Source organism: Schistocerca gregaria, chromosome 5, assembly GCF_023897955.1.
Source record: "Schistocerca gregaria isolate iqSchGreg1 chromosome 5, iqSchGreg1.2, whole genome shotgun sequence".
Lineage (NCBI taxonomy): Eukaryota > Metazoa > Arthropoda > Insecta > Orthoptera > Acrididae > Schistocerca > Schistocerca gregaria.
In genome coordinates this window covers 457,637,145-457,653,918 of record NC_064924.1, presented here as the reverse complement: position 1 = coordinate 457,653,918, position 16,774 = coordinate 457,637,145, and the positions used below count along the sequence as shown (strand labels likewise).

The 16,774-nt window shown below is 39.8% G+C and overlaps 1 protein-coding gene across 1 annotated transcript in view; it reads left to right on the top strand.

The window, feature by feature from the left end:
- The window catches only part of LOC126272470 (mitotic checkpoint serine/threonine-protein kinase BUB1-like), a 213,779-nt gene that overhangs the window by 76,152 nt on the left and 120,853 nt on the right, over nt 1-16,774 (top strand). The window contains exon 5 of the mRNA XM_049975348.1: nt 5,929-6,010. Within this exon, the coding sequence (XP_049831305.1) occupies nt 5,929-6,010 (82 nt within the window). The remainder of the gene's footprint in view (nt 1-5,928; nt 6,011-16,774) is intronic.

The window sequence follows — 16,774 nt, the reverse complement described above, 5'->3', positions numbered from 1 at the left end:
AGCAGTTGTGTTTCAGGTCTTCATGTTGTTGTCTATCGAACTTGAAGTGGCATGGTCGGGACACAAAGCCATTGCCTAAGTTCCCTCAATCCACTAATCCTTATTATGTTTGCACTGAGGCAAGAATATTGATGCCCTATGGAGTAGCATGTGTCAGTAAGGTCTCTGACAATGCTATCTGAGGTACAGTAGCACTCTAACATCCAATGAATTTTGTGAGACATATGAAGAGTGCCAAACTTCTGCAGATTTGTGCCTACAGCAGTTTCAGTTTGAAATGAATGTTTTTGAATCTCAAAATGCAGATCAGCACTACCAGTTCACATTTACTACACCATCCACCAAAAGTCGTCTATATAAAAGTTTTTTCCACCAATCTTTATCCGAATACTTTGATGACATCTTTGCCGTATGAACTCATGGTGAAGCTGACCTGTTAAAATTCCGGGAATCCCTAAATACTTTCTCTCAGTTAAATTTCACGTGCTCTTATTTCTAATCCCATGCCATTCTCTTTGATTTAGATCTCATCCTCACCAAACGCCACCTACACACTTCGCCCCTTTTAAACTTACCAACAAACAACAGTACTTACATTTTGACAGTTGCCATCCTTTGAATGTCACACGTTCTCTCCCATGCATCCTTGTTATTCTAGGCAAACGTATTTGTTTTAGATGCAGACTCTTTACAGCAATATGCCACCACTCTCACCTTAGCCTTCACTGGGTGTAATTATCCCAACAACTTAGTTCAAAAACAGATTTCCTGAGCCATCACATCCAATCTTGGTACATCTGATCCCTCCACAAAAATCTGTTCAGAGCACACCACTTGTCACCCAGTGTTATCCTGGTCTTGAATGTATTAATCAGTTACTTCGACAAGGCCATGACTGCCCAGAATCATGCCCTGAATAAGATCCATTCTGTCTGAGATTTTGCCCACCACACGTAGAATAGCTTTGCCCTCCCAAGCCTTGCAATATCCTTGTCAGATCCTATGCGCATTCTGCAGCCATCTCCCCACCCTATAGGTCCTGCCCCTATGACCATCCCTGCTGCAAGACTTGCCCTATGCGCCCTCCCTGTAACTGGTGAAACATATACTATCAGAGGGAGAGCCACCTTGGAAATGACACACCATTTACCACCTGTTATGTAAACACTGTTCGGCATTTTACATCGGCATGACTACCATGCAGTTATCAGTCAGGATGAATCGGCATAGACACAGGGTGTATACCAGCTACACACAATATACTGTCACACAGCATGCTCTACAACATGTCAGTCATGACCTCGATGCCTGTTTCACCACGTGTGTCATCTGTATTTTCCCTCAGACATCAGATTTTGGGAACTCTTCAGGTGAGAACTAGCACTACAACAAGTCCTTGGTTCTCGCCACACACCTGGCATTAATTTACGTTAATTCATTGTGTCTCAGCATTTCTTCATAGTAACTACTGCTTTCTTCATTCCACTTTAGTTTTGTACATCCTTCATTTTCTGACCTGTCTATTTTTCACCGTCTCCCCTTCCCGCCTCTGTTATATACAATGCACTTAGCTTTTCACTCTTTTTAACTCTTGCACAATGTTTTAGTAGTAATCTCTTGTCTTGCATTTTACTGTCTTCCACCTTTAAGCTCTCAGGTTTTCAAATCTCGTCCGGTGCAGTTCCCCAACTAATAAATCTGGGTGACTTTTGTGAACTGTATCCCTTTCACTAAACCTCTCCAGTCCTTTTCTTTCACCCCTCTTCCTTCTCCTTCATCTCTTCTGGCATAAGTAGGAGCTTCTAGCTCCAAAAGCTTGTAAAAGTTAAATCTTTGTTCATGAGTAGATTTTTTTATCTATCCATTTACACTTTAATGGTTAATAAGATTGTTGAAACTGTTGGCCAATAATTAATGAACTCCTCCTGACTTTTGATAAGGTATAAATAAGTTATTAATTTCTTCAGTGTGTAGAAAGATATTGGAGCAAAATGTTCCATGCCTCATCCCATGTGTAAATGATACAATAGATGACATTAGTACAATGACAGTGAGATGGCACTGATACGAATGAAACTTGTTGCACAGTAATGTAAGTCTAGTGTCAACTTGATATGGAGAGCAGTTTTGTCAGTATAACTCGTTGAAGCATTTATGCTGTAAATGTTTTATTCAAATGAATAAACTAGAATACCAGGTCGTCATAAAATTATTTCCTTTGTGTACCTACTACCAAGAAAAATTTATCCACAGTTGAGGAAGCTCTATAATTTGTATCCTTCATTTTGAGCATTAAGAATTGGACGCTGAATCCAACTGTGCCACAGTTTTCTAGATCATCAATCCCAAACATTGCAGTTAAATATGAAATCATAAAGAAAGTGCATAATATGATATCAACACTATTAAATGTGTACAAAATATCTGACACCAAAGGCTGAGTTATGTCACTGCCTACACACCATCTACGCCGATCACAGATCAGTGCACACAGTGGACTGTTCCTACTACATCAAATGTTTTTAAGAGACATGGCCATCTTTCACTTGTGTTTGTATGTCCTCAGGGAACAGAGGTCACTCTCACAAATAACCCTGCATCACTCTCAACTCCTTGCCACAGGTGTCATATCCCTGTGGAAGACCCAGGTGAAAGACCTGCCCAGTACACCCATCCAGCACATCCTACTCTAGTCCTATCACAGGCTTATCATGCCCCATCAGAGGCAGGGCCACCTGTGAGAGCAGTCATGTCATATACTAAGTCACTGAAATCACTGCACAGCCTTTTGTTGGTACGACAACTGACTAGCTGTCCACCCAGAAGCACAACATGCAGCTGAACATTTGATGCTTTTTTTCAATGTTTCTCCACTCCTGAAATTTTCCTGGCTTCAGACCATGGTAACCTACTGTCTCCATACTCTTCATCCAACAGTTTCTGCCCGCTCTTTCTTATAACCTCCTCTTTTCACATCCCCTCACCTTGGGCACCACCCTCTGCAGTGCATTCACCCATCCCTTCCCCTTCCCTGCTCCCCTCTTTCTGGACTCCTGTCGCACCCCATCTCCTGTCGCTGCACCTGGCAATCTCAACACGCCATGTAATCCCTGCACATGCCACCAGACAGTGCTTTTCTCTCCCCCCACTCATACCCTGCTATCCCTCCCTATTCCCTGCCTCACTCCAGATTGCTATTCATGCGACAGTCCAATCTGGTCCAAGCTGCCGATGGTAGCATAAAGTATGCTTGCTTTGTGTGTGTGTGTGTGTGTGTGTGTGTGTGTGTGTGTGTATGTGGGGTCTAATTCAGAAGATGCCTTTTGGCTGAAAGCTTACTTATTTAACACTCTTTTTGTTTTGCCTACCTGCGACTCAACATCTCTGCTATATAGTACACAAGTTCACCACATGTAGGGAGGTGAAGGTGGAATCAGCTGGTATGACTGTATCCTTAACTTTGTTCACGAACTTATATTCATTTTTTAAACTATAGTATTCATAAAACATGTTTAGCATTTTAGCCTTTGTGCTTGTATAACACTTTTCAGAGCATTTAAGACTGCCTTGTGTTAGATATAAGCCTCATGGATTTGTTATTTTTGTGAAGTGTTGTCTGCTTGGGTGCGTATGGCGTTAGTGGACTCGTGCCTTTATATCACTCTTTTTCTTTGTCATTAAACAGAAAATAACAGTTGTGAATTTTGCATTTTAATTTGCGTGAAACTTTCTTGTTTTATCTTTAGCCGTTTTGTTAGTTCTGTTTTTGAGGAAAATTTGTTCAGTTTTATTTAGATAGTCTTCATCATTCATAATTATGACAATGTTGTCTTTATCAGCTATGGTGAGGAACACGTATGCCTCTTCAACTTCTTACTTCTTACTTTCATTTTTATGGGTACTTTCTGGACTGTAACTGTGTTTTTAATGTGTTGATGACTTTGACTGCTAGGTTATTCTCTTTGAGTGGCAAGCCTTGCCATATTACTGGAGGGTTCTGCTATAGTTCTCTTTATTCTTACTGTCCTAATGTTAGTTTGGAATTATAGTTTAATCCTCTATGTAAGAGAGTTTTCTCTTCAAATGTAAGAGGAATATTCATGAGATTAACAAGTTTGTCAAAGAATTAATGCTTTTTAGCCACAGTAAAATTCTCATGTTTCCTTACACCTGTCATACTCACCGAAAATGTCATACAGAAATTGCAGATGACATGGCATATTTCACAGATGGATCTGCCTCTAATGGCGTAAGATGAGCCTGTGACACTACTAGTGTAGGATGTGCTTGTGAGTGACTCAGGCAGTTCTTCCACAGGGACATGACCCCTGTGGTTGGTAGTGATGTAGAGATGGATGCGGATATTGTACATATTAGGTGAATGACAGAATATCACATAAGGAGGGGTGGGAAGGATCATGGGTAGGATGTCCTTATGATCCTTGTTTCTCAGCAAGATTATTGATGAAACCTTGGCGAAGGGGTCACTTACGCAAGCAGCTGTGTCATACGCCAGCTCTGGTGCAGTTTCTGCATAGGATTTTTAGTGGGCATTACCACCAACCAGCTGTCCACCAGAAGTGGATGGCTACCACTAAACTCTGGTCAAAACACAATGAACCATCCACTGACACAACATGTTGCTAAGCATGACATGGTCGTGTTAAATAACTGCTTCATATCCTGTGCCATCACTGTAACTCAACAGGCCTCAGTCACCAATAACCCACTTCCACCATACCCTCTACTCAATAGTTTCCACTTCCCTTGCCTTTTCACCCCCACACAATCCACATCTCCACATTATCTTCATCATGTGCCACATAAATTCACCAGCTCCAGTGTCCGTGTCTTGCATGCATAGTCAATGAATCTGTTGCCTCTCACTCCTGCTCCTTTTCTGCACACTTACTGCCTCCCTTCTAGCCACTGGTTACCCATCCTCAATCCCTCCTCCCACTGCCTACCTCTTTTTCCCCTATCCACCCTACCCCAGCCACCCCTTCACGACTGTTCAACTGCCAAACTGCCATCTCACAATTGTGTGTTCAGCCAGCACAATGTAGCTGCAAAGGTAGGGGTGGGTGTGTGTGTGTGTGTGTGTGTGTGTGTGTGAGTGTGTGTGTACTCTGGCTTGTTAAATGATTTGCCCGAAAGCTACCAAAGTTTTAGTTATTCATGTGTTCTGCATTCTACAAAATATAATCTACAACTGACAAAGAAATTAAGTTGTAATTCAAAATACAAGAAGACTGTGTAATAAGCAACAAAGAGATTAAATGATGTCATGAGATATTCGTACTGCATATTGTCGCAAATGGGTTAAAATGGATTGCTGTTTAAATGTGGAGTTCCTCACAATACAGTATTAACAATAATGTTACTTACACAACAATGTGTCACACTTGATTAAGTAATTAACACAGCATTAAAGAATAGAGTTTTCAGTACAAATTATGTAACTGGTCAACACAGTGTGTGTGGTGGATGAGAAGGGGGAGGTATTGACCCTGTTTCTCTTTAACTACTCTGTCAGTATCCAGAAATGGTGAGAAAGAAAAATCCATTTGCAGACCTCTCATTTTTATGTTAGATATGCTTAAAAGATAGAAAGAGCATTCCTTTCCTTGTCTGATTAGTTCAAAGTTCACAATGAATTAATGTTGGTGGGAATAACTCTGAAGATAGAAGAATAAATGGTGCATACAGATAGCTGTTATTTGTCAGTGTTGAAAATGGGAAACTCGAAAAGATGGCTTTATGCGCTGGAGAAAGGTGCATTAATAATGGTGGTACAATGATGCGTAGGAGGTGACTGGAGATTGTATTTCTTTTCAGGATGATGCTAGAGAGAAAATAAATATGTGATATTAGAAGCAGAATTGTGTTGTCACAAGGTAATAATGAAGAGTCTTGATATCCTTTCAGAAATCTGCTAATGGAAAATCTACAGAGAAGACTGGAACACTAACAGGAAGAGTGGAAAGAGATACAAGGCAAGTCTCTAAAGGTGAGTTATTTAAGCACAGTTGTCAATAATGCACAAGATTTCTGTTCCCTTTGCTTCTCTGTCGGCTTTCTCCTTTACTACCCTCCCCCTGCCCCTCGTCCCTGCCCTGTATTCTTTCTGTATCCCTATCTAGAAATTTTGCTGCTGGGCAATTTCCTGTTGCTTCTGGAGCATCTGATCTGTCATTCAATTTCTGTACAAATTGCTAAATAGAAAATAATAAAAAAGAATTCATTGTACAAAATGTAATAAACTGATACTGTTAAGTAATACTGCAAGAAGTTATATACTTAAGAAGAACCACCAGTAGATGCTGTTTATCATTTCAAGGCTGTAAGAATAAGAATTCACGATGCTATTGTAGGTGTGAGCACGCATCACACATTCACTGCTGACAAATAGTTTTAAGGATCTCTTCAACACAACCAACTGCCTTTAAGTTATGAAATTTTTATGTACATCCTATTAATGATTTTCACTCATATTGCCAAATACAATTTCTTTATATAAATCCTGGATGCTGCAAGGACAAGACCAAATTGTTCTCAAAGGACAGCAGTGAATTAGGTTGCCTCTCAGAATCCAGTGTCTGGCTATTTGCAGTTACTGGCAACACTGTAGCATGTATGAGTTTCTGGAGGAGGTGTTGTATTCTGCTTGAGCTGAGGAAGCATTGTCTTCTGCTGGAAGTATTTCGCTGCCATACATGTCCATAGTCTAGTGATAAACATGATGCAGTGTAAATGATGATTGAGCCCACTCGCTTCCTTCAGTTTTAAAACAGCATTCCATATGTATTGGTGATTTCGTCTCAAATAATACAGGTCAAGAGTGAATGTGTCACAGCCTTATTTCAAAGTTTTTTTGAAAATAAAGAAAATGTAATCGAAACCTACAAGCACTAGAGATATGAAATTATTTGTTATAAAAACCTTCCTCAAAGTACTAATGATGATGTAAATAAAATAGAAAAAAACTTCCACATGGGAAAAATATATTAAAAACAAAGATTCCAAGACTTACCAAGCGGGAAAGCGCCGGTAGACAGGCTCAATAAAATAACACACAAACACACACACAGAATTTCGAGCTTTGACAACCGGCGGTTGCTTCGTCAGGAAAGAGGGAAGCAGAGGGAAAGATGAAAGGATGTGGGTTTTAAGGGAGAGGGTAAGGAGTCATTCCAATCCCGGGAGCGGAAAGACTTACCTTAGGTGGAAAAAAGGATAGGTATATACTAGCACGCGCGCGCGCACACACACACACACACACACACACACACACACACACACACACACACACACACACACACACACACACAAACAACAACAACAACAACAACAACAAGCAGACATTTGTAAAGACAAAGAGTTTTGGCAAAGATGTCAATCGAGGCGGAAGTACAGAGGCAAAGAAGTTGTTTCAAGACAGGTGAGGTATGAGCAGCGGCAACTTGAAATTAGCGGAGCTTGAGGCCTGGTGGATAACGAGAAGAGAGGATATATTGAAGGGCAAGTTCCCATCTCCAGAGTTCGGATAGGTTGGTGTTGGTGGGAAGTATCCAGATAACTTGGACGGTGTAACACTGTGCCAAGATGTGCTGGCCGTGCACCGAGGCATGTTTAGCCACAGGGTGATCCTCATTACCAACAAACACTGTCTGCCTGTGTCCATTCATGCGAATGGACAGTTTGTTGCTGGTCATTCCCACATAGAAAGCGTCACAGTGTAGGCAGGTCAGTTGGTAAATCACGTGGGTGCTTTCACACATGGCTCTGCCTTTGATCGTGTACACCTTCCGGGTTACAGGACTGGAGTAGGTGGTGGTGGGAGGGTGCATAGGACAGGTTTTACACCGGGGGCGGTTGCAAGGGTAGGAGCCAGAGGGTAGGGAAGGTGGTTTGGGGATTTCATAGGGATGAACCAAGAGGTTACGAAGGTTAGGTGGATGGTGGAAAGACACTCTTGGTGGAGTGGGGAGGATTTTATGAAGGATGGATCTCATTTCGGGGCAGGATTTTAGGAACTCGTATCCCTGCTGGAGAGCCACATTCAGAGTCTGATCCAGTCCCGGGAAGTATCCTGTCACAAGTGGGGCACTTTTGGGGTTCTTCAGTGGGAGGTTCTGGGTTTGAGGGGTTGAGGGAGTGGCTCTGGTTATCTGCTTCTGTACCAGGTCGGGAGGGTAGTTGTGGGATGCGAAAGCTGTTTTCAGGTTGTTGGTGTAATGGTCCAGGGATTCAGGACTGGAGCAGATTCATTTGTCACGAAGGCCTAGGCTGTAGGGAAGGGACCGTTTGATATTGAATGGGTGGCAGCTGTCATAAGGGAGGTACTGTTGCTTGTTGGTGGGTTTGATGCAGACGGATGTGTGAAGCTGGCCATTGGACAGATGGAGGTCAATGTCAAGGAAAGTGGCATGGGATTTGGAGTAGGACCAGGTGAATCTGATGGAACCAAAGGAGTTGAGGTTGGAGAGGAAATTCTGGAGTTGTTCTTCACTGTGAGTCCAGATCATGAAGATGTCATCAATAAATCTGTACCAAACTTTGGGTTGGCAGGCTTGGGTAACCAAGAAGGCTTCCTGTAAGCGACCCATAAATAGGTTGGCATACGAGGGGGCCATCCTGGTACCCATGGCTGTTCCCTTTAATTGTTGGTATGTCTGGCCTTCAAAAGTGAAGAAATTGTGGGTCAGGATGAAGCTGTCTAAGGTGATGAGGAAAGAGGTTTTAGGTAGGGTGGCAGGTGATCGGCGTGCAAGGAAGTGCTCCATTGCAGCAAGGCCCGGACGTGCGTGATATTTGTGTATAGGGAAGTGGCATCAATGGTTACAAGGATGGTTTCCGGGGGTAACAGACTGGATACGGATTCCAGGCCTTCGAGAAAGTGGTTGGTGTCTTTGATGAAGGATGGGAGACTGCATGTAATGGGTTGAAGGTGTTGATCTACGTAGGCAGAGATACGTTCTGTGGGGGCTTGGTAACCAGCTACAATGGGGCGGCCAGGATGTTTGGGTTTGTGAATTTTAGGAAGTAGGTAGAAGGTAGGAGTGCGAGGTGTCAGTGGGGTCAGGAGTTTGATGGAGTCAGGTGAAAGGTTTTGTAGGGGGCCTAAGGTTCTGAGGATTCCTTGAAGCTCCGCCTGGACATCAGGAATGGGATTACCTTGGCAAACTTTGTATGTAGAGTTGTCTGAATCTTTGTTTTTAATATATTTTTCCTCAAAGTACTATCAGACATGATTAACACATACACACTTCTGAACTATTTTGTAGCTTCAGTTTGGAAAAATAAACTAAAAAGATTTGTAACTTTCAGAAAACTTCAAAATTATGTTTTATAAATATGAATAGTGACAGGATGTTAACTTTCTTGAGAAATGATAAATGAAAAGACAGCTAGCTGTCAGCTATGACATTAATGCTTGAAATTCTTAATCTATAAAAATATATTAAAAACAAAGATTCCAAGACTTACCAAGCGGGAAAGCGCCGGCAGACAGGCACATGAACAAAACACACAAACACACACACACAGAATTACTAGCTTTCGCAACCGATGGTTGCTTCTTCAGGAAGCTCCCTCTCCTTCCTGAAGAAGCAACCATCGGTTGCGAAAGCTAGTAATTCTGTGTGTGTGTGTTTGTGTGTTTTGTTCATGTGCCTGTCTGCCGGCGCTTTCCCGCTTGGTAAGTCTTGGAATCTTTGTTTTTAATATATTTTTCCCATGTGGAAGTCTCTTTCTATTTTATTTTAATCTGTAAAAATATTTATATGTAAAATTTAGAGAATCTGAAATTATTTTCCCTAAAACTTCCATCATGAATATTCCAAAAAGTTGCATGGTATGTTAGTTGGTCATTGTACTTACGGAAAGTGCAATTAAAGTGGGCAATATTTTGCAGTGCAAAACTTGAGAAATTTTTGTTAATAAGTACTGCACACCTAGAAATTTAAACTGATTGCTGAGGCTGAGTAAATGTAATGTGAGACTGATATATTGTACCCAAAATAATTATTTTACAGGCTTGTGATTCAGTGGGAAAATAATTGTTCATTTTGTTCAAGCATTATATTGAAGAAAATTAGATACAGAAAGTAGCTTTGTATATGTATTTTTCTGTTTCTAACATTACTCACAAATTTTTATTGTCTTCTGTCATGATTTTACTTCTTTATGGCATTCCATGAATTGCATACACTGTAACAATCAACACAGGACTGTTGTGAAAAGAGTTCATTTGTTTTTTCACATGCTTCTCAGCGACATTGGGAAATTGGAACTGCACACTGATCTGTTGATGATGGCCATTTGAAAGAATTTATCAGACCATGAGGTGTCATAAAGGAGACAGTTAGATCTTGCAGCTCATGAGAGAGACTAATTGTTGGTCTCACCCACCACTGATTATCTTACACACAAGAAATGAAGTTGCTCACAACAAACTCTTCTAAACTGCCAAGGCTCATTGCATCAGCAATTTCATACCCTGTTTCAGATGGGTTATCACTAAATTTCTTGTAGTGAGTACAGCAATTCCTGCACAATGGATGTGATATAAGACAGTTACTTGAGGACCAAGATATTTCTGCAACACCTCTGAAAGATTTCCAACAATTGTCAAGTGTTTTTCACTTTTCTTAAACATTACCTTCTTGTGTCTTTTCTCATAGTCCACACACCTCACCCATTCACTGCTGTATTTTCCCAAAGACATTGTTTGTAACAAAAGTTCAAACCAAAAACAAAACTCTATGCAGAATGATTAATCTCCAATTTCTCAATCATTTTTGTAAACAGGAGACTGGAAACAGTGTTGCTAACATGCATTATTTTGCACTAGAAATTCAAGGATGCAGAACGTGCAGAATGTTACAAATTTAGCACTTTAAAAATATTGCGCACTTTGCTTGCAGTAACTACTAAGACTTTAATCAAAAAATATATTCTGCAGTTTTCATAAATTTTGTTATTGGGGTTTTCGAGTAGATAATTCATAAAAACTTGTAAAAATGTGTTTTTTCTTCTTTTTTTCTTTTTAATTTTTGGCGATAAATATCTACATAATATATATAGCTAGAGCAGAGAAGGTATTGTTTATAATTCAGTTGTTTCTGGCAATATAAGAAGGAAGTTAGCATTCTGTGACATTCCAAATAAGGAAACAAAACTAAGAACAAAAAAATTAAAATTTATGTACTTGCTTCCTAAATTTGTGAGTTAAATGAAAGCCCATAAGTATGTGTGACTGTACATTTATAGAAACCAAGATAAAATGAAAATATTTTATTTCTTAATACATATTATATGAGTTGTAACACACATTTTTCTAGAGAAATTCATGATCATGATTTATGGTTTGAAATGAAATTGCATCTATGTTAAATGCGACTTTCTGATAGAGACACAAATTGAATTTATTTAACCTGCCAGTAGTAGCAAAATCACACAAAATCATTGAAGCAAAAGAAGTCGTGGCTGTCTGATCAGCTCAGAACTATTTCTGATGCAGCAGACGATGCCACTGGCAGCCAGCCACCGGATTCTGTGCGACAGTGACCGGTGTCTGTCCATGTGATCATGACACATTGTACCTTTACCTCTGATTTACAGCGAGCATAACTACACTTGCTTTGGCAAGTGTGATATTATTTATTATTGTAGTGTGTGTTTCCACATGTAGTATGTAAGATAAACCAAACACACACCATTCAGTGGGTAGTATAATAATTGGTTTGTTGAATTATTGTTTGGTATGTCATCATGCAAATTGGTATGGGTATATTTATCAGTTGTCTGTTTTTACTTGAAATTCTAATATTGTATTTGGAAAATCCAGGATGAAATGTAACAGTATTATGAAAAGGAAAGTTGCTATTCACCATATACTGAGTTGCAGGTAGGCACAACAAAAAGACTGGCACAAATAAAGCTTTGTGTGTGTGTGTGGGGGGGGGGGGGGGCGAAAGATTCATTTGTGACAGTCTTTTTGTTGTGCCTGTCTGCGACTCAGCATCCCTGCTATATGGTAAGTAGCAACTTTCCTTTTCGTAATATTGTTAATATTGTACTTGCAGTTATATATTGAACTTTGCTTGTTTGAACTTTATGAACATTTTTTGAACATTAGAAAATTGAGTGTCAAGTAGAAAAAGTCAAACATTTGCGATATATTGTTTAATTTGGATTTTAATAGAGGATAATGGGGGTTGGAAACATTTGTCCTGTGTATCTGATGAGTGCCATCAAAGAAATTGTATCAGAAAATTTGTTCTTGATTTTATGAAGGATCATTTTGACATGAATGATTCTCCACTTTCAAGACCTCCAGTCTTTGGTGAAGAAGGTTTAAATAGTTTAATCCATGATGGTGATTGTACCTGATAATTGGCATTTAACCTATATTTGCAATATTTTGCAATCAATGGGCAGGGTTCAAAAGTTGGGTGAAGAACTGCTGCAGGCTCTAATTTAAAGCAACAAAACTAAGTGGGTAGCCATATCCTTTTGCATTTATTTTAACTTCTTAAAAATAAATTGATGACTGAGCCCTAACAGATGAATCTCCCTCAAGCAAAGGACAGTTCCCAGTTACAAAAGATAATGTTGTATTTCTGGTGGCAGAATGGGCAAGGAGAACCATCTCCATTCTCATCTAGCTAACTTAGATTTTCCATTTGAGAAAAGCTAAAAATGAACCATATTTGTTGAAAACCTTACGCATTATTAAGCTTTGTAACCCCATATTATGCTCATGCCAAAATTGAAGTTCTTATTTCTCATCGAAATTGCTCAACACAGGCTTGCAGCAGAAGTGAATATGTATTCTGTTTCTGTACTTAACAACTAAAACTCAGAACTGATAAATCAGTCTTCAGTTCCATAATTTTCAGAAAAGAGGATCTAGTTAGTATTACAACCACTGCTTCATAAATTGAAACATCTTCTTTCAGTTATCACAAGGGGCTCTTTGATTTTCTTCATACTTACAGAGATCAGTGCCTGGATGCAAATCTTTTTAAAGCGATATGATGAAATTCACAAAAAAGGCCTCCAAAGATTAGAAAGTTCTTGAGCACTGTTAAGAGCAAAGCATTTTCATCAACTGACAAGATTAAAGTTCATTGAAGACATGTTGCTGCTGAGCCATTAACTTTATGTAGTACTTTTGTTTGCTGTTGGCCAGTTTCACTCTCATGGTCATTATCAAGCATTTACTTACTAAGTCCAAAAAAAAGAACATAATCAAACATGCAACTTTAAACAAAAAGCTGAATCCTAGTTACAAAGTCTGATATAATGCGTTGATACCAGTCAGCATTGCCAAACCTGTTTAACACATGATCACAATCATTTTTGTGATGAGTATAAACTATCTGCATAGATTAGATTAGATTAGATTAGATTAATACTTGTTCCATAGATCATGAATACAACACTTCGTAATGATGTGGAACGTGTCAGGTTAATGAAAGATGCCTGTACAAGATATTACATTACACAAAATATTGCATGACACTAATGCTTAAGTTAGTTTTTTTTCCCTCCCTTAATTTATTTTTAAATGTTGGTTGACTATCTGTCAGGCTTTTGATGCTGTTTGGTAGGTGACCAAAGACTTTTGTGGCAGCATAATTTACCCCCAAAGTCAGATTTAACCCTGCATAGTGAAGATCATCCTTTCTCCTGGTGTTATAGCTATGCACACTGCTATTACTTTTGAACTGGGCTGGATTATTAACAACAAATTTCATAAGTGAATATATATACTGTGAGGTTACTGTGAGGATCCCGAGATCCTTAAATAGATGTCTGCAAGATGACCGTGGGTGGGCTCCAGCAATTATTCTGATTACACATTTTTGAGCAATGAATACTTTTCTACTCAACAATGAATTACCCCAGAATATGATACCATACGAAAGCAGTGAATGAAAGTAGGCGTAGTAAGCTAATTTACTGAGATTATCACCAAAATTTGCAATAACCCTAATAGCATACGTAGCCGAACTCAGACGTTTCAGCAGACCATCAATGTGTTGCTTCCCGTTTAACCTCTCATCAATGGACACACCTAAAAATTTTGAAAATTCTATCTTAGCTACAGACTTCTGTTCAAAGTCTATATTTATTACTGTAGCTGTGCCATTTACTGTACGGAACTGTATATACTGTGTTTTATCAAAATTTAAAGAGTCCGTTTGCTGAGAACCACTTAATAATTTTGTGAAAAACATCATTTACAATTACATCACTTAGTTCTTGGTTTTTTGATGTTATTACTATACTTGTATCATCAGCAAAAAGAACTAACTTTGCATCTTCATCAATATGGAATGGTAAGTCATTAATGTATATCAAGAACAGTAAAGGACCTAAGACCGAACCCTGTGGGACCCCGTGCTTGATAGCTCCCCAGTTTGAGGAATCAGCTGTTGTATTAACATTACATGAACCACTTATTTCAACTTTCTGCCTTCTTCCAGTTAAGTATGAATTAAACCATTTGTGCACTGCCCCCCTCAAACCATAATGATTTAGCTTATCTAAAAGAATTCCATGATTTACACAGTCAAGGGCCTTTGAGAGATCACAAAAAATACCAATGGGTGATGTCCGGTTATTCAGAGCATTTAATATTTGATCAGTGAAAGCGTATATAGCATTTTCATACTGAACAGTAAACCTGAATCTCATCTTTTAATATAAATCACATACCATGGCATACCGATAGAGCTGTTATCAAATGGTTTATGAACCTTAGTGCATAGTGATGATGATGGTATTTTGCTGTTAGTTTCCACGCAGGAACTGACTAAAATATTGCCTGTGCATGAAACGCATGTCAGTGATGTCTTGGGCCTATTGATATTCTGAGATTCCCGTGCAAAGACATTACATACACGGTGAATGTTGCAGGACAGAACTGGTTCGTAAAAGGTACCATATCAGGTGTGGATTCTTAGGCCAAATATTTTGTGATGGTTATAGTACCCAATGTACAGAGTAGTCCCAAACAATCTGAGAAGCTTTTAAGAGTGTTACACCATTTCCGAGTTATTTAGCGTTGAAATTAGCCAATAAGGTTGTTGCATTCACAAATTCAGGTTCTTGCACACGCTAAAATGCAGCAGTGCACAGACATCTGTGAGTCTGTGAGTTACAATTTGCTCAAATGCTCATTACCAGTTAAAATGTGGAATGCGTCTTTTTCGAAACTGAACAATTATTTCTCAGCACAACTTCCCCTGCAAGACTCTTACAAGCTTTTCAGACTGTTTCTGACCACATTGTATATCAGTCAAACTTTTGACAACTTTCATATAAAAGTTTGAAGCCATATTGCAGTCAGCAGTGGCTGGACGTAGCTTGTACTGATCCACTTTTCCACAGACATGCAGACGAATTAGCTGTGTCGTCACTGAACACAACTACACTGAAGAGCCAAGGAAACTGATACACCTACCTAATATTGTGTAGGGCCTCCACAAGCACACAGAAGTGCCACAACACAACATGGCATGGCATGGACTCGACTAGTGTCTGAAGTAGTGCTGGAGGGAACTGCCACCATGAATCCTGCAGGGCTGCCCAGAAATCCGTATGAGTATGAGGGGGTGGAGATCTCTTCTGAACAGCATGTTGCAAGGCATCCCAGATATGCTCAATGATGTTCATCACTGGGGAGTTTGGTGATCAATGGAAGTGTTAAAACTCAGAAAAATGTTCCTGGAGTCACTCTGTAGCAATTCTCATTCTCGACGTCCAGAGTGTCGCATTGTCCTGCTGGAATTGCCCAAGTCTGTCACGTAGCACACTGGGCATGAATGGATGCAGGTTATCAGACAGGATGCTTAAGTACATGTCCCTGTCAGAGTTGTATCTAGATGTATCAGGGATCCCACATCACTCCAACTGCACGTGCCTCACACCATTACAGTGTCTCCACCAGCTTGAACAGTCTGCTGCTGACATGCAGGGTCCATGGATTCATGAGGTTGTCTCCATACCCATTCACATCCATCTGCTCAATATAATTTGAAATGTGGCTCGTCCAATCGGGCAACATGTTTCCAGTCATCAACAGTCCAATATCAGTGTTGACAAGTGCAGGCAAGGCATGAGCTTTGTGTTGTGCAGTCATCAAGGGTACATGAGTGAGCCTTTGGCTCCAAAACCCATATGGATGATGTTTCATTGAATGGTTCGCACACCGACACTTGTTGATGGCCCAGCTTTGAAACCTGCAGCAATTTGTGGATGGGTTGCACTTTTGTCACTTCAGTGGTCCCATTCCTGCAGGATCTTTTTCTGGCCGCAGTGATGTTGGATTTTCGAGGCTTTACTGGATTCCTGTTGTTTACGGTGCACTTGTAAAATGGTCATAAGGGAAAATCCCCACTTCACCCCTACCTCGGAGATGCTGTGTCCGATTGCTTGTGTGCTGACTATAACACCACATTCACACTCACTTAAATCTTCATTACTTGCCAATGTAGCAGCAGTAACTGATCGAACAATTGTGCCAGATGCTTTTTGTCGTGTATAGGCGTTGCTGACAGTGGCGCCTTATTCTTCCTGTTTACATATCTCTGTATTAGAATATGCATTAATTAAAAGCAACACTGTCACACATTGTAAAGCTACAAATTACCAGTTACAATTATAACGTGTATGTGAATAGGCATTATAGAAAGCATTCAGGTTAATTTAAACATTACTGACAGGTGCAGACTGTTCATGCTCATCATAAGTGGTTTGA